Source organism: Paroedura picta, chromosome 8, assembly GCF_049243985.1.
Source record: "Paroedura picta isolate Pp20150507F chromosome 8, Ppicta_v3.0, whole genome shotgun sequence".
Taxonomy (NCBI): domain Eukaryota; kingdom Metazoa; phylum Chordata; class Lepidosauria; order Squamata; family Gekkonidae; genus Paroedura; species Paroedura picta.
In genome coordinates, this window is record NC_135376.1 from 8,708,914 (window position 1) to 8,729,056 (window position 20,143).

The 20,143-nt window shown below is 55.0% G+C and overlaps 1 protein-coding gene and 1 long non-coding RNA gene across 7 annotated transcripts in view; both read right to left on the bottom strand.

The window, feature by feature from the left end:
* The window catches only part of LOC143842954 (uncharacterized), a 461,327-nt gene that overhangs the window by 32,829 nt on the left and 408,355 nt on the right, over nt 1–20,143 (bottom strand). The gene's annotated exons all lie outside the window — the stretch shown is intronic.
* On the bottom strand, nt 7,425–10,020 carry SOX2 (SRY-box transcription factor 2). Its single transcript, XM_077348324.1, has one exon. It carries the CDS (start codon nt 9,337–9,339, stop codon nt 8,347–8,349), a length of 993 nt encoding a protein of 330 aa, XP_077204439.1. The 5' UTR covers nt 9,340–10,020; the 3' UTR covers nt 7,425–8,346.

Here is a 20,143-nt window from a genome sequence, read left to right on the forward strand (position 1 = left end):
CTATCGGGTGCCAGAGGTAGTGCACATCCTGGTCCCCACCACACAAACCCAGCGAGGAGCAAGTGAGCCCCTCCAAGCCCAGGAGGACTCTTCCGGATGCTGTGCTGAAGGACCCCCCACCTGTTCATGACCTGCCGGTTGACTGATTGGTTCAGCACACTTCCCCACCAGAGAAGACAGCGGATCTGATTTCTGCAGGGCCTCTCAAACTCACTCGCCGCTGGGTCTACAAGGAGCCCGGCCCACAAGGCAGTTGAGCCGGATTTAAGTGCCTGGGTCTTCCTGCCCCGACCCTGCACTGATGGCAGGTTTGTTTGGTAGCACACCACAGGGAAGTCCGTGTGACTTGCTTCCAAGTTAGCCTGCGTGCGGAGCACTGGCAACCTAGAAAGGTGTTGACAACAGACCAGGGCTCCTATAGGCGGCCGCTGGGGCGCAGCATGCTGTGTAAATGCTGAAGGTACAGGATGATGCCTATTTCCCGGAACAGCGATAGCAACACGCTGCTGCCGGTGTGGCAGCAGGAGTTGGGTCTAATGCGAACTGTGCAAGTCGGGACTGATCTCCCCAGTTCCCCAGAGCAAGGCACCTGCTCTGCATTTGCAACCCCCACCCACCCACACACCCACCCCTCTCTCTGCAGCAGGCCACAGAGACAGCTCCGGAAACAGCAAGGTCTTCAGGGGCACTCTCCCTCTGTTGGGAAAGCCGGCCTTTCCCCAAACTGGAGCTATGGCCCACCCTGCAAATCAAAAGCGACTTGAACCTGCAAGCGCCCGCACAAATCCTTCAAAAGGTTCACCTCGCGCAGCCTTGTTAATACGTCGCCCCATTCCCCCCCCCTTCAAAAGCGTGCCCTCCGAGGGCCGCTTCCCACGTGGGGTTTTCCCTACCGGAGCACAAGAACAGCCCTGTACACCTCGTCCCTTCTTCGCAAGGAAGGGCTTGGAAGCCCGCGTTCTCCCAAGTTAGCCTCAAGAGGAAAACAGGGAAGGGTTACCGGGAGGGGGAAAGCGCGGCTTTCTAGGAGAAGAAAAACAAGGGTGGGAAATAGCCAACAAGGCAGTATTATAAGCTCTAGAGCAGGGGTAGTCAACCTGTGGTCCTCCAGATGTCCGTGGACTACAATTCCCAAGCTCTAGAGCAGGGGTAGTCAACCTGTGGTCCTCCAGATGTCCGTGGACTACAATTCCCATGAGCCCCTGCCAGCATTTGCTGGCAGGGGCTCATGGGAATTGTAGTCCACTGACATCTGGAGGACTACAGGTTGACTACCCCTGCTCTAGAGATCTCAGAATCTGTCAGAGACCAGAACCCCCCCCTCCCTAATACATTATAACTGGCTGCTAGACTGTTCTCCTACGTGTGCTGCTCCTCATAAACCCTACCAGCCGGTTATGCAAAACGCTCAGAAGATAACTATCTGTAATTAAATCGTCCATCTGATTTATTCTTAATAGAAAGGTTTTAACCCTGAAGATTACGTATGCGGAGAGAGCAATTTTCTTCCTCACATTAGAAAGGACGATTCCCTGGAAGTATCTGGAGGAAGGGGGGTTGCAATTCCAACATGACTTGGAAAATTCTCTGCCTCGGTTGTGAGTTGCAGCACTCACTGGCAATTCAGAAATCCACACCGTCTGCCAGCGTATCATTTTTTTTCCTCTTCAGGAAATTCAACCGATCGATGCCCCCAAACGCTCTACATTGGTAGCAGAATTGGGAGAAGAGGGGGGAGGAAATAAGTTGCATTTAGAACAAAAACAAGAACAACACACCCTAGGAGCATTTAAAACAACGGAAACAAAAAAACCAAACCACACAAAAGCTTTTAGCCCGCTCCTATTGGACGACATCTATGCTTTTACTTGGAAGATCAAAATGAAGGAGGCGCACTAGTCAATTTCAGAACTCCCAAGCTGACTGAGAAATTTACAGAGGAAACCGAACAGGGTTCGTTCTCAGAAAGAAAGAAAGAAAGAAAGAAAGAAAGAAAGAAAGAAAGAAAGAAAGAAAGAAAGAAAGAAAGAAAGAAAGAAAGAAAGAAAGAAAGAAAGAAAGAAAGAAAGAAGCCACAGCATATAGCAGCTGGGCTCATCTGTTCCCATGATGATCCTGGTTCTTCAGGCGCAAAAGAACAATCTTATTTTGCTCCTGAGATTCTGCTGCGGAGCATCGGGAGGGAAATTGATTTTCATTACTATTTTTAATCTAAAACAGCTGAGATGACAGCGAGTAGAGGATCGAACCGCACGCAAACTTCAGGCTGGAAAGAGGGCCAGCCACTGAAAAAGTAAACCTGGAGCAGGCGCGAAAAGACTGTTGAACCCCCCCACCCCCGCAGCCTTCCGCCAGATCCCTTCACTATGCCGCTCCACCGCCCCGCTTGTGCCCCGGAGCCGCTGATCTGTTCCTGTTAATGTAAGAAAACTGGCAGCTCGCAGACCGTCTGCAGAGCTCCCCGAACCAAAGTCCGGGGGAGCTGCAATGGATGGCGCCTGCACCCCCTGCACCCACTCTGCCTCCCCCCAACCTCGGCGGTTACCCTCTTCTTCATTCAGCTGTCACCTTAACCCTCCCCCCCCCCCCGCCTGGCCTTGAAGAAAGGACTGCCGAAGCAACTTCCCTAGTCACAGTCATTCCTGGCAGAAACCAAACACAACTTCCCAGACTGTCGCAGCACGGACCGGAGGCGGGGAAGGGAACGGCGGGGATTGTGGGGGCAAAGAGGGACATCCTCCCCTAGAGAAGCGGCGCCTCAGTCACTCCCTGGCTCTCCTTTTCGCCCCTCACACGGAAGCGCCCCTCGAAACCGCTTGGGGCTCCTGGTGCATCTCGGAACGCTGAGCAAGGCCGCGATCCTGCGCACTCATGGGGGGACCCAGGGGAACAGGCGCAGGATCTCGGCCTGAGCTCTTCATGTGGGAAGAGCTCGACCCACCCACTCAGGACAAGCCCAATCTGGATCCGAGCAGGTGGATTCCAGGGGAATAAAACCGTGGGCTGAACGGGAGCGAGGCTGCCGCTACCGAGATGTAGAATGAGTTAAAACACATTTCATCCCCCTTGGGGGGAAGCCGGTTTATAATCTGCGTTTCCAGATATGGGTATGTCTAATAGTAGCTACAACCAGACCCATTCAAATGTTGCCAATTTCATCACGTCTGTATACTTCTCCCTGCATTCCAGAAGCCCTCGCTATCTATCTATCTATCTATCTATCTATCTATCTATCTATCTATCTATCTATCTATCTATCTATCTATCTATCTATCTATCTATCTATCTATCTATCTATCTATCTATCTATCTGAAAACCTTTATGCAATTAGTTCTTATCTTGACATAGGACTTCATACCTGTAATACCTATATGAGGGAAAGACCGTGTTTGTGTGCCTGCATTTCAAAGGTCGACACAGGTAAAGCCAGATCTATCGGCCCAAGACGCAGCACGGCCGCCATTCGGGCCCTCGGAGGGGAAACGAATTCGAAGGCACCTTAAAAGAGGAACTCGGTTTCCTGTCCAGATTCAAGCAGCCCTTTCACTTCTCTCTCCTCTCCCCCCCCCCCCCCCCCGGTTTGGACTTGACTGCCAGCTCGCCTTCTTTCGCGGTGGGTTGGTTGATGCTCAGAGCTTGATGGAAAGTAAAGAGAGAGCAAGAGAGGGGGGGGGGGAGAGAGAGAGAGAGAGAGAGAGAGAGAGAGAGAGAGAGAGAGAGAGATTCTCCCGAGATCCCTCTACCGCAAGAATGTGTCGCTCGGAGGAATAAGTACAGCTATTACAACCAAATCTACTAGCAGTCTAAATAATTAATTGAACCATTGCTCTCTGACCCTCGCGAAGTCCAATAGGGACCCGTTTGTAGTAATGATACCCCCCAAACGAGCCCTTGTCAAATATTCATTTAGTGGTTAATTCGAACCGTTGCCCCCTTGGGACGGCCTGTAATACCAGCCTCGCCGGCTTGCCAAGAAGCCCGGTTAATCTACCTCTCCAGGTCAGCAAAATATTTCAACACCCGGCCCTTAAAACGCTGTGGGTAAGAAAGGAGCGGGGGAAATCACTGGGGATCTCCTAATCTTTATCCATGGTGTGTGTGTGTGTGTGGGGGGGGGGTATTTTGTTTGTTTTGGGTTTTTTTTTTCCCTGGGGCGAAGCTTCCGGCGATGCGACAGGACGCCCGCGCCACCCAATCTGCGACTAAACGCGAGAATGTGGAGACACCTGCCCCTCCTAACCCCCACCCCCACAAAAAAAATAAAATAAGGCCACGAACCGTGCAGAATAAAACGAAAGCGAACCAGAGAGCGGCAGGCGCCAAAGAGCAAAGGGTCTGTCCTGGAACGATTCTGCATTCTCTAGGGCGGTTTTCAACGAAAAATGAACAAATAAATAAGTATCCGGATTTGCATTTGTAACCGTCTCATTTTACTACGAGCGTCTCCTGCACAGAAGAGGGCCTCAGAACGCATTCTCTCCACAACTGCGCGATCCCCGAAAAGAAAGCCGAACCACCCAAATCGTGGGGGGAAAGACAGGGGAGCCGCAAAACCGAACTCGAATCTTGGGGTTTGACTGCCGCTGCCTTCTCAGCCCGGGGGGCATTTCGGAGGATTCAATAGAGGCCTCCCCACACCCCGCTTCCGAGCCCGATTCAAGCTCCTTTTCCTTCCCCGCCCATCGATTCCCAGATTAAAATGCACATTAAAAAAAACAACAACAACACCGAAAACCAAGCACAGGGACAGGTTTCCGAAACCGGGAGTGGGAGGAAGACGGAGAAATAATTTTTGGAAAGTGGCCTTGGAAGAATCCTGAAATGTGGGCGAAGGGGGGCGGGGGCTCCCGGATAATCCCTCTGGGCTGCATTAGCCACGCAGCCAATTCCTTGCAGGATCCTTTGGCATCCATTGAGGGAGGAAAGGGGGGGGGGGGAGAGCTTGAAATTCTAACGAATAACCCTGCCCTGCTGACAGAATCCGGCCTAGTGTGGGAAAGCGAACCGAGAGGAAAGCGCCGGCACAAATGAGTTCAGGATCGGTCTCCTGGAAACCGAGGCCTACAGAAAAGCCTGCAGAGTTGAGACTCCCAGAAGGGCCAAAGGACAAGTCTCTATTCACCACCCAAAGCACTCTAAATCCAGAGGCACTCCTATTCTGCCATTTCCGAGGCTGACTTCAGTGGGGTTGACTTCGGAGTAAGTGGTTCAGGGTTTGGCTAGCTACCCGGCCACTTAGACGCGCACATTTACAAGGAAGGGCTAGAACTGGTTCCAGGCTAGCGGGCTCCGGATCTTCCCGTCCCGGCATCAGCTTCAGGAACTCTCACTTAAAGGAAGTTCCTGCGAACGCCAAGGTACCGCCCCAGTTCCGGCTGAGCTCCCAGTAAACTGGCCAGGTTCGGACAACAAGCGAGCGAGCGAGCCAGCAAGCGAGCCAGCAAACACACCGGCCTGACGCCGCTGGCCAAGGGACAGTCGTTGTTCTGACTGGGCAGCCCGGCCTTTCCCTTCCCTCCCAAACTGGTCTGGGCTGCGAAGGCGGAGCTGATGTTTAGCAATCGCGACAAGCTCGATTCCGGATGGGGGGACCTCTGGACTGCGGCCCGGGGCTCCACGTGGGGCGTTGTGCACCCGGGAAGCTGGTCTGGAAGGCCTCCCGGCCAGAAGGCCCCTGCCGCTCGATCGCCCCGCTTGATTCCCCCAAGAAACCGCACTCCTGCTGGCCTCCGCACCGTTTCTAGGGCGACAGCAACTCTCGCGGCTACGACCCCCCTCGGAAGAGTAAAGCCCCGACGTGAAGGACACTTTTGCACAGAAGTCAGCAGCGACCCTGCTTTCCTTCGAGAGCGGAACTGCCAGGCCAAAGTGCCGCTGAGGTCCATGGCACATCCTGAGCGGGGAGGCGCAGGGGGCCCGAACTGGGGATGGGGAGGGTAGAAAGGGAAAGGGAATCTACCTCTGCAAGGCAGTGGTGCTCTCCTGATGGGTGCCTGGCTTCCCATTCCCCTTTGGGGGCTGGGGGGGGCGGCGGCGGCTCGACTTTCGCTGCTTGTCCCCCCAAAGCGACCTGCTGCACCTCGCCGGGGCCTGACGAGCCAGGAGTCCAGAGAGAGCTTTGGGGGGAGGCGAGGGCATTGCAAGATGGTCACTGAGATTCAGAATAACAGTTAACTCTGTGCCGAAGCCACCCCCGGCTCACCCTTCCAGGGACGCTCCCCTCTCGCATTCAGAAAGTGAAAGTTTAGGAACTCCACTGCCCCAAATCTCCCCCCTCCCCATGTAACAGAAACCCCCTCCCCATTGCTGTGATCATAATTCTCTGGCACCTGTGACGTTACAGTGACAACCCCCCTCCCCACAACCCGAAGACCCCGTTTCCTTCCTACATACGCCACGTTTTCCAAAGGAGATGGGCCGGCCGGAGGGGATGCGCTGCCTGGGTCCGGTGCCTTCCTTTTCGCTCCGGTCACGAGCCGGGCCTCCACTGAACTCTGGGTCCCGGTCGGCCTCGGATGGGCAACAAGTGGTCGTCTCCAGCGGCCCGCCTCGACGCCACTGCGTCTCGTATTCCCAAAAAAGTGAAACATTCAACGCCCCGCGTCTCACTGGCCACCAGCTCCGTTTGCTTCCTCTTGGCCACGTCGGATGGCGAAAGAGTTCACCTGAGAGAAGCGTCACTGGCAGAGAACAGGGCTTGCAAAAACCAGAAGAGAGTTTTATCTTTACTGTCCAATCAGTTCACCATGAATCCTTGACCAGCACCGGCTGTATTGCTATTTTTTAAAAAATACAATTGCATGCAGCTTGCTATAATAATAATAATAATAATAATAATAATAATAATAATAATAATAATAATAATAATAATAAATCGAAGACTCATAGTGTCACTCCAGGGTCCATATTTCAAAAATTTATTTTTTTTCTCAAACTGTGCATAATGAAATAAAAACTTAATTCGAATATGAATCTGTTTATAAGGATGGTATTAGTTCAAATATATAGGTTGGTGTATATATACGGGCATAGACGTGTGTGCGTGCGCATGTGGACACACGCATACACGCGTGTGCATGTATATATGCATGGACTGCAGGCGGACTGATTTTCAGAGAATACATAGCCGAGTCTTTCAAATACAACTACGGGAAATGAGGAGGGACAAAAAAAAACCCTTAAAGTATCGCTCACAATAAATTTACAGAAATATTACAAACCATAAGAAAATATTTCAAACACAATAATTTTTTCAGATTGCTATTCCCCTCCCTCCCCCCACTGAACAGGATGAAGACTGGAAACAAAAAAGAGGATATTTTAAATTAACAAACTTGTGTGAAGCCGTGAGACAATTTCTTTTTTGCTCTTTAACAACGTGTAAAAAATTTAGTACCCCCTAAACTTTTGCCCTTTTTATATAAAAAAAAACCACAGTTCAATGGTATGCAAGAACTTATTCTATTTTTTTTTTTGCCTTTTGTACAATTGCTAAAACAATTTTAAACGCCCACATCTTGGTTTTAAAATAAAATTCAGATCCCTTTTTTTTGCGTGTATGTGCAGTCGTATAAACCCATCTGCTATTATCTCAGCGTCTTAAGTAGACTCTGCTGTATTTTTTTAAAAAATAATTGGCAAATTCTCAAGTTTTTTTTTTACTCTCTCTCTCTTTTTTAATATAAACAATGGACATTTCGATTGCCATGTTTATTTTTTGATAAATACTGTACAAAAGCCGCTTGGAAATATTAAAACCTTTCCCTCCCCGCCCCCACCCTCCCGCTCTGCCCCCCTTCTCCCCCTCCCCCCTTTTCACCCATTCCTACGTCCCTTCCTGGAGACTAGCTCTAAAGATTATTGGTAAAAGATTTTAAAATAAACAAACGAACAATATAATAATAATAATAAAACAAAACTTTCCGAAAAGTTCCTACAGTTTCCATTCGGAACTTCCAGGGGGGAAAAGAAAACCGGGAAAAGAAAAAAAAACTAACCCCTCGGGTGGGGAACAAGATCTGGACCAAGTTCCTTGGTGGGTTTTGGATTTGGGGTGCGTGATTTTGTTTCTTTGTTTGTTTTGCCCTGCCCAGTTCCTCTCTGTACAAAAATAGTGTGTCCCCCCCCCAACCCCGGAAAAAGAGGCGAGGAGGGGGGGAAAGAAGACGAAGGCGAAGCCAGAAAAGTTCGGGATCTTCTCCGCGCGGTTGGAGGGTGTCCTGGCCGGCCTCTCCCCGCCCGCCCCGGCCCCGGCCTCGGTCCCGGCCCCGGCGCGTCCCAGCCCGCCGCCCTGCCTGCCTGCCTGCCTGCCTGCTTGCCTGCCTGCCTCCCTCCGGCGCGGCGCCTTACATGTGCGAGAGCGGCAGCGTGCCGTTGATGGCCGTGCCGGGCCCCGGGGCGTTCTGGTAGTGCTGCGCCATGTGCAGTCTGCTGGGGGCGGCCGGCTCGGCCACTTCGGCGCCGGGGAGGTACATGCTGATCATGTCCCGCAGGTCTCCGCCTTGGCAGGGCGCCCGCGAGTGGGACGACGAGGTGACGACGGGCGGGCTGGCGCTGGCCTCGGTCTTGACCACCGAGCCCATGGAGCCCAGGGCCATGGCCGGCCCGGCGCCCTGCTGCGCGTACGACATGCCGCTGTAGGTGGGCGAGCCGTTCATGTAGGGCTGCGAGGCGGGCATGGAGTTGTACTGCAGGGCGCCCACGTCGTAGCGGTGCATGGGCTGCATCTGGGCGGCGGCGGCGGCGGCGGCTGCGGCGGCGTTGTGGGCCGCGGCGGCGTTGAGGCCCGGGTGCTGCGGGTAGGCCAGCTGCTCCTGCATCATGCCGTAGCCGCCGTTGGCCCAGCCGTTCATGTGCGCGTAGCTGTCCATGCGCTGGTTGACCCCGGCGGCGCCCAGCGCGGCGCCCACGCCCACGCCGCCGGCCATGGAGTTGGCGCCGGGCGCCAGGAGGCCCCCGGGCAGCGTGTACTTATCCTTCTTCATGAGCGTCTTGGTTTTCCGCCGCGGTCGGTATTTGTAATCCGGGTGCTCCTTCATGTGCAGCGCGCGGAGCCGCTTGGCCTCGTCGATGAAGGGCCGCTTCTCGGCCTCGGAGAGCAGCTTCCACTCGGCGCCCAGGCGCTTGGAGATCTCCGAGTTGTGCATCTTGGGGTTCTCCTGGGCCATCTTGCGCCGCTGGCCCCGCGACCACACCATGAAGGCGTTCATGGGCCGCTTGACCCGGTCCGGGCTGTTCTTCGGGTTGGCCGCCCCCGAGGCGCCGTTGCCGCCCGGGCCTCCCCCCGGCGTCGCCTGCGGGGCGGGGGGCTTCAGCTCGCTCTCCATCATGCTGTACATTCACGCGGCCGGCTCGGGGGGCTCGCGAGGGCGGGGCCGGGGCGCGGAGAAGGCTCTCCGGGACCGCAGAGGGGCTCCCCCGGGCGCCGCCGGGAGGCGAGGCGAGGCGATCGGCCGCCGGGGGAAGCAGAGGCAAGCGGGCGGGCGGGCGGGCGTCCCGGGCCGGACTCCTCGACGTCTCCGGGAGGGGGTAGGGAGGGGAGCGCTCCCCCCGGACGAGCACCTCCCGCGCTCGGATCAGGACCGGGATCTTCCTCCTCTCTCGGGCGAGGCTGCGAGGAGACTCATAACAAAGGCGGCGGCGAGAGGCTCGGCCGAGAAAACTTCTTTTCTTCTCGCTCCTTTCGGGTGGCTCCCCTCCTCTCGCCCCCTTGGCTCTCTCCGGATCTCTCGGGCTCAAAGAGGCAGCCAAAGTCCCTTCGCCGCCGCCGCCGCCGCCGCCCCCCCACCTCTTTTTTTTCTTTTCTCCCTTTTTGTTTTTTTGGCCCCCAACACACCCGCGCGCGCGCGCTCACGCACTCTCTCGCACACACTCTCCCTCGCTCTCTCGCTCGCTCTCTGCCTTTCTCTCTCTCTCTCTCTGCCTTGACAACTCCTGATACTTTTTTGAACAAGTTAATAGACAACCATCCATGTGATGGGGGGCTTGTCAGGGAATAAATGCGTTTGGCCCGGCCAATCAGCGCCCGCCGGCTCCTCCACTGAGCACCGGCCTCGGCTGCCAGTTTTGCATGAAAAGGGGCGGGGCCTCCGGCGCGCCAGCCCGGACGGCTCGGCTTGGGGAAGCTGGCTGGAGGGGGGGGGGAGCGGAGGGGGCGGGCCTCGCGGGCAGCCACTCCAAGGGCCCTTCGGAGCGCCTCTTACAAGCAACAGGTCATACACGCCTTGGGGAGGAAGTGTGTAAACAGCCGTATGTGCGACGTTAAAACGCACACACGCACAAAACAACACCCCCCCTCCCGCCACCCCCCTCCAAAAGGGACTCGCTCTTGCAACGGCTTGAGGTTGACTTAAGGTGAAGGAGGGGGGGGTGCGCGCGCGCGCGTGCAACTTGTTTGCAACTGTTTGCAAGAGAGTGGCTGGGAAAGGGGGGGGAGGAAGAGAGGGGATGGCAACGCTCCCCACACTCTTCTGACGGCTTCTGTTTCGGGGGCTTGACTGCAGACTGGGAGATCCGCCCCAGTTTCACTTCCTTTCCCTACTGCCTCGACTGATTTCTCTTCTCTATCCTTTCTGAGCGAAAATCGCCCCAAATCCCCAGTAGGCTTTCTCCCCCCCCCCTTCCTCCAATGGGCTGCTAGAAATCGGTTTATAAGCGTTTCTCCTGCCCAAGGATCTCAGCGAGGGGCCCTGCCCTGGACCCCGATCGTGAATCAACCAGTGGCGAGGCCTCTGTGATTTCCCTCGGTCTTTGCTGGCTCCGCACCTCTGTTCACTTGGCAACGAGGCCGTGGCACACGGTGGCACTGCCTCCCCAACGAATCACTGTGCCGAGCCAAAGGGCAGGGCGTGGAAAGCACGGTCCTCAAGCCGCTTGAGCGCAACTGCAGGGCCTGCTTCTCCCTGTTGACCTCCAAACCTGGGATCCTGGGCACAGGGACTTGAAGGGAGTCCACCCCCCCAGGGGATTCAGCAAAGCTGTTTAGGATTCAAGCTGTATCCCATACAAATGGGCCTTCCCTGACAATCCTAAACTTGCCTGTCTCCTTGTGACCCGGGGGGGGGGGGCTGACTTCGGAGATGGCTTCTGCTGCCTTTCTCTGAGGACGCCAAGTCCCCTCTTCGCTGTGGAGTCCCTTTCCTCCCCCTCCCCCCACGAGCACGCCAGACAACCACGCCAAGCTGGCCTCTCGAGTCCCCTCCCCCCCCCCCCCAGCCAAACATCTCATCTCCATCCACGGCAGTCTACTCCAAACCCGAGAATCCCACCTGAAAGCCCCAAACACCCTACTGCAAGCCAGAGGATCCCACCTGAAACCAACAAACGCCCCTTTCCAGCTCGCAGTGGTTTCTCCCCCTCCCCTTCTTATCCTCTGAGTGGGAGAATCGCTGACCCATAGCAAGGCCATCCTGACACCTCGATGCGCTGCGCATACACCCCCCCCCCCCCAATCGCTCCTTCCGGCAGTCTGAAAAGCCAGGCCCTCCTGCTCGGGAAGCTCAGGCAGAAGAAGAGGAGGGGGAGAAGCTACAGAGGACGAGAGGCAAAAGGGGGAAGAGGCGCAGCCTGGATTTTGGAGGGGAATTTGGAGACAGACTCCAGAAGGCGCACAGCCCCCCCCCCCCGCTTTTTGTGAAGCAGAGAAAAGGGGGAGGGGAGTGTTCTAGAGGTGAGACTCTCAGCGCTGGCGAGGTGGTGGCACAGTCGCTACAAGTGCGTGGTTGTGTTCGCCTTGTTGTCGCTTACACGCGGCTAAACAAAGCGCCGGCGAAGTTTACTTGAGAAGGCTCTTGTTGAGAAACGCACAGGAGTACAAAGATAGACAGGCAGAGCGATCTCCCCCCCCCCCACACCCCCAATTTCTGCTTACTAAAATGCTTCAGCACTCAGGATTCCCTCCTCTCCTCTAGCTTCCCCCTCCCCAGTCCCTGAACGGCACGATTCGCCCTCCCCGGAGGCACTCTCTCGGCTCTCCTGGCTGGCCAAGGAAGGGGGAATCGATAATTTCCTGATTCCTCCCACACACACCCTCCTCCCCTAGATTTCGCCCAATGCTGCATGGTGGAGGTGGGGAGACACCTTTCAGGCCACGAGAAAAATATTTATTTGTCTGCATTTGGGGGGGGGGGCGTCCTGGTTTATTTCTTGTTTTTTTTTCTTTTTTAAAGTTTACGTCAACTTCAAAAAGTTAGATTTGGGAAGAGGCAGGGAAGGCAGCGTTCTTACTAAACCCCATTTTAATTGTTATTTCCTTGAGTCCCGCGGCGTAGGCGAAATTAAATTTAAAAAGGTAAAAGTGCTTTTCAAAACTTGTCCCTGGGTCTGAATTCTTTGTAAAAAGCTGGAAAAGTGAATCTGAAACACAAAAGGTTGGGAGCGAAGGCTGAGAGGGCGCCCTGGACTTTGAGAACCGGGGGATTTACGAATGGGGTTGGTGCGCCCCCTACTGGTCCATTCGCTCCCCTTCCAAAAATGCCTCTCTCTTTTCACTGCGCGACACGCCGCTTCGTTACAGCCCCCCCCCCTCTGGACCCAGTAACAACAGGAGCAAAAGTGACCGGGTGGTATTCGGACGGTCGAGAATATATTCTCGCCCCTCTTAGACCGGGGAGCCTCGCTGGTGGTTTCGGTCAACAGTTACCTTATTCAATAGGGTCGCATGACTACACCGCTTAGCCCTGAGATCTCTGGATCAGGAAAAGGCTGCGACCCCCCCAACGGCTGATCTGAAACTCAGCCTTCTGGCTCTGGTTGCCTGGCATCAAGGATCGAGTCCCTTACGCGGAAGGAAAGAGAATCCCTCCACCACCACCACCCCTTTAATGGTCCAGACGCCGACGTTCACTTGGCTGTTGTTGTCCTTCAGTATAAATACTTGATCACGTCCTTAAGCAATAAAAAAAAAGAATCTTATGGATAATTAAGTTCGAAGAAAAGGGGCGGGTGTGGAAGGCAGTCATTTGGCCTATGTGAATACAATGCTAACTGATGGTTGGTGGGTATAATTTTAAACACACACACACACACAACACTGTAGTAATCCGGTGTGGATTGGGGAGGAATGGGGAGACCGGGGAAAGATTCGTTCTCTCGCTCTCCCCCCCCCACGCCCCCCAATAACTAGATGCGTATTATTGGCACTGAGCTCTATAATAACACAGTTAAGAGGTTAAAGTGGCTGGTGGGGCTCTTTGTTAATTGCATTTATCATCTAAATAAGGTATGAAGCTCCCTAACAATTGGGTTATCACGAGTATTTACCGCTTTATTTTAATTAGCCGTGTTTTCCTTATCAGTGCAGCGAACTGTCTCCAGCATACATACATAATGATGCGCTATAGAAAATTGAGATAAAAGCGATAGTGCTTTCCGGGCTATTTCTTTCTTTTTCCGGGCTGTTTCTTTCCAGGCCTTAGGTGTGGGGCGAGATCTTGCCTTTTCTCTGAAGGGATACCGGTGGCCAGCCGAGAGAAACCCGAGCGCTTTCCTCCACCCCCCCCCACCCCATTCTCGTCCCCATCCTCCAATGGCAGGATTTGGGCATTATGGAAAAGGAAACGCGGAGCGGGGCGTTTTAATCTGGATTATTTGCACCCTCGTCGCCTTGCCTGGAATTCATGGCAGCGACACAAACAGCCCCCCCCCAATATTTTCCAGTAAGGGACAATAAAGGGGACAAGGAGGGGGAGCTGAAGGTGAGATTCCTCTTAATTTGCTTTCTGGTCTAAACCACAGCTCAGAGGAGGAGGAGAAGAAAAAACAAAAAAAACGGGAGAGTACAAATTCTGGCCTGCCTCCCAACCAAATAAAAAGGGGGGAGGTTATGAGGGTATTAGAGGGGGGGGATACCCTACTCGCTTTTTAAAAAGTTTCCCCCAGTTCCCTCTTCAAATTTAGCAAGCAGTTTGGGGGAGATTGAAAGATTGCAACACCCCCTTTTTTTTGGGGGGGGGGTCCTTCACTGCAAATAGAGGTTTAACTTGCAGCAATTAGGCGGGAACTAGCCAAGCATCTTACTATTATGATGCTCGTTAAAAGGCCTTCTTTTCTACATCTGCATTTGAGTGTGTTCCCTGCACTCTTAATCTTCTTATGGAAATGAAGGCGAGCGGCAGGGAACCGGCGGAGACTCAGAGAATGTCCTTGTTAAGATGGAATTTCTCAGCATTGTTAATTAGCAGAGTTTGACGACCACCAGTATTGGGGTGGGGGCGGGGGGAGGGCTCTGTTTAACCACTCAGAGACTCTTGGGCTAGGAAGAGCTCTGCTCTGCCTCCCCTTTTTTTTTAAATGTGCAATTTGAAGGGGAGAAGGGTGGGGGGAGAAAACTCTAAAAAGAGTTTGACAGTTGGGGGCTAGGAAGGGTTTTTTATCTCCTTGTGAAATAATTACTGCCTTGATAACTCAATTTCCCGCGAAATGTCAACTTGCCAGCCCGAAAGTTTTGATTTCATCAACCAGAGAATATCCCCCCCCCAAAAAAGCGAATGAATACACAAATATCCCCGTCTTACAAAATTGAACACAACTTTTAAAAAATCTGTTTAAAAAAACCCAATGCCTCTTTAAAAAAAAAATCAAATAAATTCCCAACTAGCCAACTGGACTTTTCACTTCCTACAGGGATGCAGCAGGAATTACAATGCGGATAAAGGGGGGGGGGAGGAAAGGGGAAAGGCGCGGGGGGGGGAGGGAAAGATTTACAGAAGCAGATTCCCACAGCAAATCCACTGGAAGGAAGGACAAGGGGGGCGGGAGGGAGATTCGATATGCGAAGGTTAAAAGCAGAACCGAGAATCCAGAACTCTAAGCCAGAACTCATTCCGATCCTTCAAAGCTCCCTTCAGACCGGAGTACCGCGTCCTGCGGGCCTTCCAAAAAAACAACCACAACAAACACGCACATCTCAGACGCCAGACGAGCAAGCCAAGGCGTCCCTGGAGGCCTTTCCCGGCTAACGAGGGCAATATAGCGGCTCTAATATAATTACATCACCGCAGTGACGCCCGCTAGAAGTGCCTTGAGCCCGTCACTTCAGACTGCATAGAGAGCCTCGGGTACAGCGTGTGTCTGTGTGTGTGTGTGCCTATGTGTGTGCCTTCCAATCTCTACCTGCCTGACGGTGAGGCCAGTCCCACCTGCCATCGCTGGCGTTTCCCTGCGCTAAGCTGTGCTCCACAACCTTAGCCCAGCCCTGATCTGTTTGGGGAGCGCGCTGCAGGACGCCGAAGGCGCATCTCTCGCGGGTCTTCCTCGGAGCTCCGTTCCTGCAGGCCCGCCGGTTCCCCCATGACTGCATGAAAAGTTCGCGCGGGGTGGGGTGGGGTGTGGGGTGAGGTTCTTCCATGAAGGTCACTTTGTGAGTCTGTGTGGTTGAGAAAAGGAGAAAGAGGAGTGCGGTGTCAATAGATCCACGCTGGAGGGGGGGGGGGGGACACAACTAATCCGTGCTCATTCACATTTGGGATTTTTTTTTAAATGCTGTTTGAAAGTATTTAATCTGCTTTTTGTTCCCGTGCGTCCGGCAAAGCGCTCGATTGCCACGCTTAGGGGTAGTATTACAAGTAACAATCACGGAGGGGGGGGGAGGAGGGAGGCGAAGAAGCGATGCCTCCCCGTGCCGTTTTACCCCAGAATTCAGGGGCTCTCCGGTTTCTCTCTCCCAGCCCCCCGAAGCAGAGAGAACGTAGACCAACCTGAACCTTAAGCCAAATTCATGAAATGATTCGGCCAGAAGCGCGGGGCGGGAATGATCAGCGCCCCTTGGAAAGGATCGCTGAACCCTCCAACGAGAGGATGTCCTGTTCGGGAGACGTAAGAACTGAAAGCCACCCGAAGCAGACGGCAGCTTCTCCCAAATCTTCTGCAAAAGGAGGGGCATAGAAAGGGGGAGCAGCCAAACACCTGTTACAGCCTCAGCAAGGCCGGTTCGTTTTAGAAGGACGGCTTCTAGGCCCGCTTTGCTTGAGCCCCCTCTTCGCCCACCCAGAGCAAAAAGTCCTTCCTCCCCTTCCTGTTCCCAGCCAGCGAAAAAAGCACCCCCAGGCGACCCAGAACGGGGCCCTCTCGGGGAACAATCCGCCCGCGGGCTGGGGGGGGGGAGCCATTGCATATCAATTGAGCCACCCTACAAGCCAAGAGGGGGCAGCCAAGGTTGGAAAGGGGCGACGCTGCACTCGGTTTCCATGGCCTGCAGCAGGGTTTACTTCGGAGTCGTGTTCGGGATCGGGCTCTTTTCAGCTTGCGAAAAGACCCGCCCGGTCTTCGTAGTGAAGGGGATCAATGGGATTCCCACCCCCCTAGGCCGCTCTTGGGCCATCCCAACGCGAGGCAGGGAGGCTGGATCAGGGGTAACGAACCCACCTTAAAGTGAGTCCCGTTTCTTGGAAACACGTCCCATAGAATTCCGTGGGGCTTCCTGGCACAAGACGCCTTTAGACTCCGGTGGGTTCCTCAACCGGCTTGCTGAAGCCGACACCGATCCCTTCCCCAGCCCTTCTCTATTTCCCCGGGAGGAGTGTGGGTCACATCCCGGACTGCAAAAACAAACCAAGAAAGCAAAGCAAAACGCATCGTTCTTTAGGAGAGCCGAAAGCAGGGCCATGCCCCCCCCCAAGCATTTTTAAGAGTAAAGGACTCCGCCTTCCGTGGAGCTGGAGGACTTCCACCTGTCCCCACTCCGGGGCTCCCGGGCAACCCCCGGGCTGCCACCCAAAGCAGATTCCCTCGGGAGGAAGCCCCGTGGAGTTCATGATTCCCGAGAGGCGGCCCTGGGCTTTCACTTCCATGAGGTTTAGTGAGGCGATTCCTTTGTAACCCTCCTTTCTCCCCTCTTCCGCTCCCTGCTCACATCCCAGGACCCGGGGAGGGAGGTGAGGCTGAGACCGTTTGGCAGGCCCGAGGTCTCTCTGCCTTCAACCGGGGTCTCCCAAACCCCAGGCTGGCCTGGCAACCTTAGCCTCAACCGGCGTTTCCAAGGAAGAGTCAGGGCCCTGCAGGTCCCAGTCCTGCGCTGGCCTCCGCCTGACCGCCTCCCTTTGGCGGCCTCCCATCCCAAGACTAGCCGGGCCAACCCCGCTTAATTCCCCAGATCCAAATCCGTAGGCGTTGGATTAAGCATTGCTGGGAACGGCAGGCAAGCCAAATGGCTCGGTCGACATACTTGGGAGCCAAATGACTTTCAAGGAAGAGCACTCGGGGGGGGGGGGGCGCCCGTGTTGGTCTGAAGACCTCGAAGATCAACCGAAGTTCCCATCCAGAACGGAACTTTGATGGGTCTTCCAGGTGGCCCTGGACGGGGATATATTATTGTTCTCCTGATTTTCAGCTGACAAGACTTGGGCATCAAAAGCCACGTTGGCTTCCAGGCCAATGCCTCCCGGATGGGGCCTGGGTGCGTCGCCCCCTCCGATCGCTGGGAAGACCGTCCCCCGGATGCCGAGGCCCGCAGGCTCCGGATATCCAACCGGGTTTCAAGCCACGTGGGCTGAGGCGCGGGACGGCCTGCCTGCGGGATTCCCTGCCCGCAATCCGTCACACGGTCGCTTTCAGCAGCATGTGCTCCCGACGACCCCATGCGATAACACTGCCCCCCCTCCCCAAACTGGGGGCGGGTGCCAGGGGCAACCTCACCCCACACTCCCCCCCCCCCCAAGTCTCAGCAAAGCTCCCGTCTGTCCCCAGCCCCACACCCCGGGCCGTGACTGCATTCGTCAGGCGACATAAATCTCCCGCAGCTCAATGGAGCTCGTCTGTTCCGAGGAGCTGCGCTTCCAAATCCGCCTGCGCTCGGGGGAACTTGGAAGGAAGCGAAGCGTTCCCGCGGTGGGGCGTCCGGGCCGGTTCCCCGGGGGGGGGGGGGGGCAGTTCCGGAGACAGATCTCCTCCCATCTGGCGGGCTTTTGGAGGCCATGCAAAGAGGGGTGGGGGTGGAGGTGGAGGTGGGGGCCATGCTCTCCCCAAGAGAGCCCAAGGAGACCCCTCGGCCTCCCGGAACCAGCCCCGAGCCCGGGGGTCCTTTCCAGGTGCGCCTCAGCGGCGGCGGGAGGAAGAAGGGGGGGTCTGAGCTTATGGCAGCCCACCCGGGGGCTTCCCGAAGAGGGACCGCCAGCCAGGTCGCCCAGGGCGGAAAGTAGCCGCTTCTTCCGAGCGCGGGAGGGGTGGGTGGAAATTGCCGCCCGGGTGCATAAACACGCGGAGCGAAATGCCTCGTTGTTGTGACTGGGACCATTTATGCACTGGAGGTTTCATGCTGGGCTGCAGGCTGGAGTTTTAGTCATAGCAGGTAGCCCCACCTCTTCCTGCACCCACACGGGGGAGCATTTGGCCCGGTGCTCTTCATCTGCCCCAGAGTTTTGCTCCTGCATGGGAGCTGGGGCAGTGAAGTTCCCAGTGCATAAACGGTCTGGGAGACATTCCGAGGCGTCTCCTCGCGGGCCTCCGCAATCCGCTATCATGCAGGCGAGATGGACAGGTAGCATTGGGCTGCCTTCGCCCGGGAGCGGTAATGCGCGGGGATCATTGACGGCACCGACAGGCAGAATGCCTCTCAGGCGGTGATGAGGCGGTGACAACAACCCGCTCGCCTTCTCGCTCGAGAAAGGGGACGGAGGCCGTTTGAATCGTGCCCGGGCTGCTCCTGTGCGCCTCCAGAAAGCTCCCGCTATCGGGTGGCCCCGAAAGACTTCCAATGGTCCACTGGGAGAGCGGCCCTGACCTGGACTCTTTCTGCACCTGGAGGATAATTCGCTTTCAGTGTGCTTTTGCAGCTGGGTTTTCCTGTGCAGAACAGGAAAATGCCCTTCTAAGGTGCATTGAAGATGCATTCATCCTTGGGTGCAGAATGGGGCCCTGGATCCGCATGGTCTTGGGGAACCACGAAAGGCAGCTTCCTGGGCTTCCTTCACTACAGGGCAAAGTTTGAATCCAGGGGCAACTTTTAGAACAACAAAGTTTAACTCTGGGTCTTCAAGGGGACTCAGACTCCATTCTGTTGCTTCAGACCCACAGGGCACCCCCACCTGCTCCAGAATTAAGGGGTCCCTCGAGGGTAGAACCCTCTTAGCAAACTGGGAAACAAGGACGTGATAAGATGCCATCCTCGGAAGGTGGGACACTCCCTCATGATTTTTTGACCCCTGGCAAGGACATGCAGGTGTTTGATGAAGGGAGCTTTGACTGTCCGGAGCTTCTCCTCTGAAACTCTTGACGGTCTCTTCTCCTCTGAAACTCTTGACCAGGGGTAGTCAAACTGCGGCCCTCCAGATGTCCATGGACTACAATTCCCAGAAGCCCCTGCCAACATTCGCTGGCAGGGACTTCTGGGAATTGTAGTCCATGGACATCTGGAGGGCCACAGTTTGACTACCCCTGCTCTTGATGGTCTCTTCTCCTCTGAAACTCTTGACGGTCTCTTCGGGTGCTCCTGGGCCCATGGTGCACACATTGGATGATGCACTTTCCATGCCCTTTAGAGGTAGATTTTCCTGCTCAACACAGGGCAATCCAGCTGCAAGTGTCCTGCACTTGAATCTAACCGACAATGTCCCAGGCTGATCTTCAGGAAGGCCTGCTCATCCCTGAAGGTTGTAGGCCAAGAGATGGAACCCAGGCTGAAAATCCGGTAATATCCAACTGTATGCCAGATTCTGGGCATCTTTAAGAAGAGCGCCCTGCGCCTGACCTGTGGTTCGGCTCCTCCGGCATCCTGTTTCTCACAGGGGTCCTCCCGGAGGGCACAGACAGGGCATTGATTCAAGTGGGTAGACACGTCGGTTTGAAGCAGCAGAACACACTTAAGAGTCCAGTGACCCACATTTTTATTCAAGGTATGAGCATTCCTGTGCAGGCACATTTCCCCAATGTATTTCCCCAATGTCTTAAAGGTGCCACGGACTCCAAATCTGTTCAACAGGCCATCAAGGCCAACCCTGCAGACACAGGCAGGCCTTCGGTACTTCCCTGCCAAGAGAAAAAGGACTGACATGACAACAGTGTATGTTTGGGGCCACCTTCTACCTCTTCACCACAATATCCCAAGTCCACGGAGCCTGACATTCTTCCACCTGTTCCCGGTTGGAATGGTCCATATTGGCACAGATGGGTGGGATTTTCTCTCCGGGAAAACAAAGACAAGAAGAACCC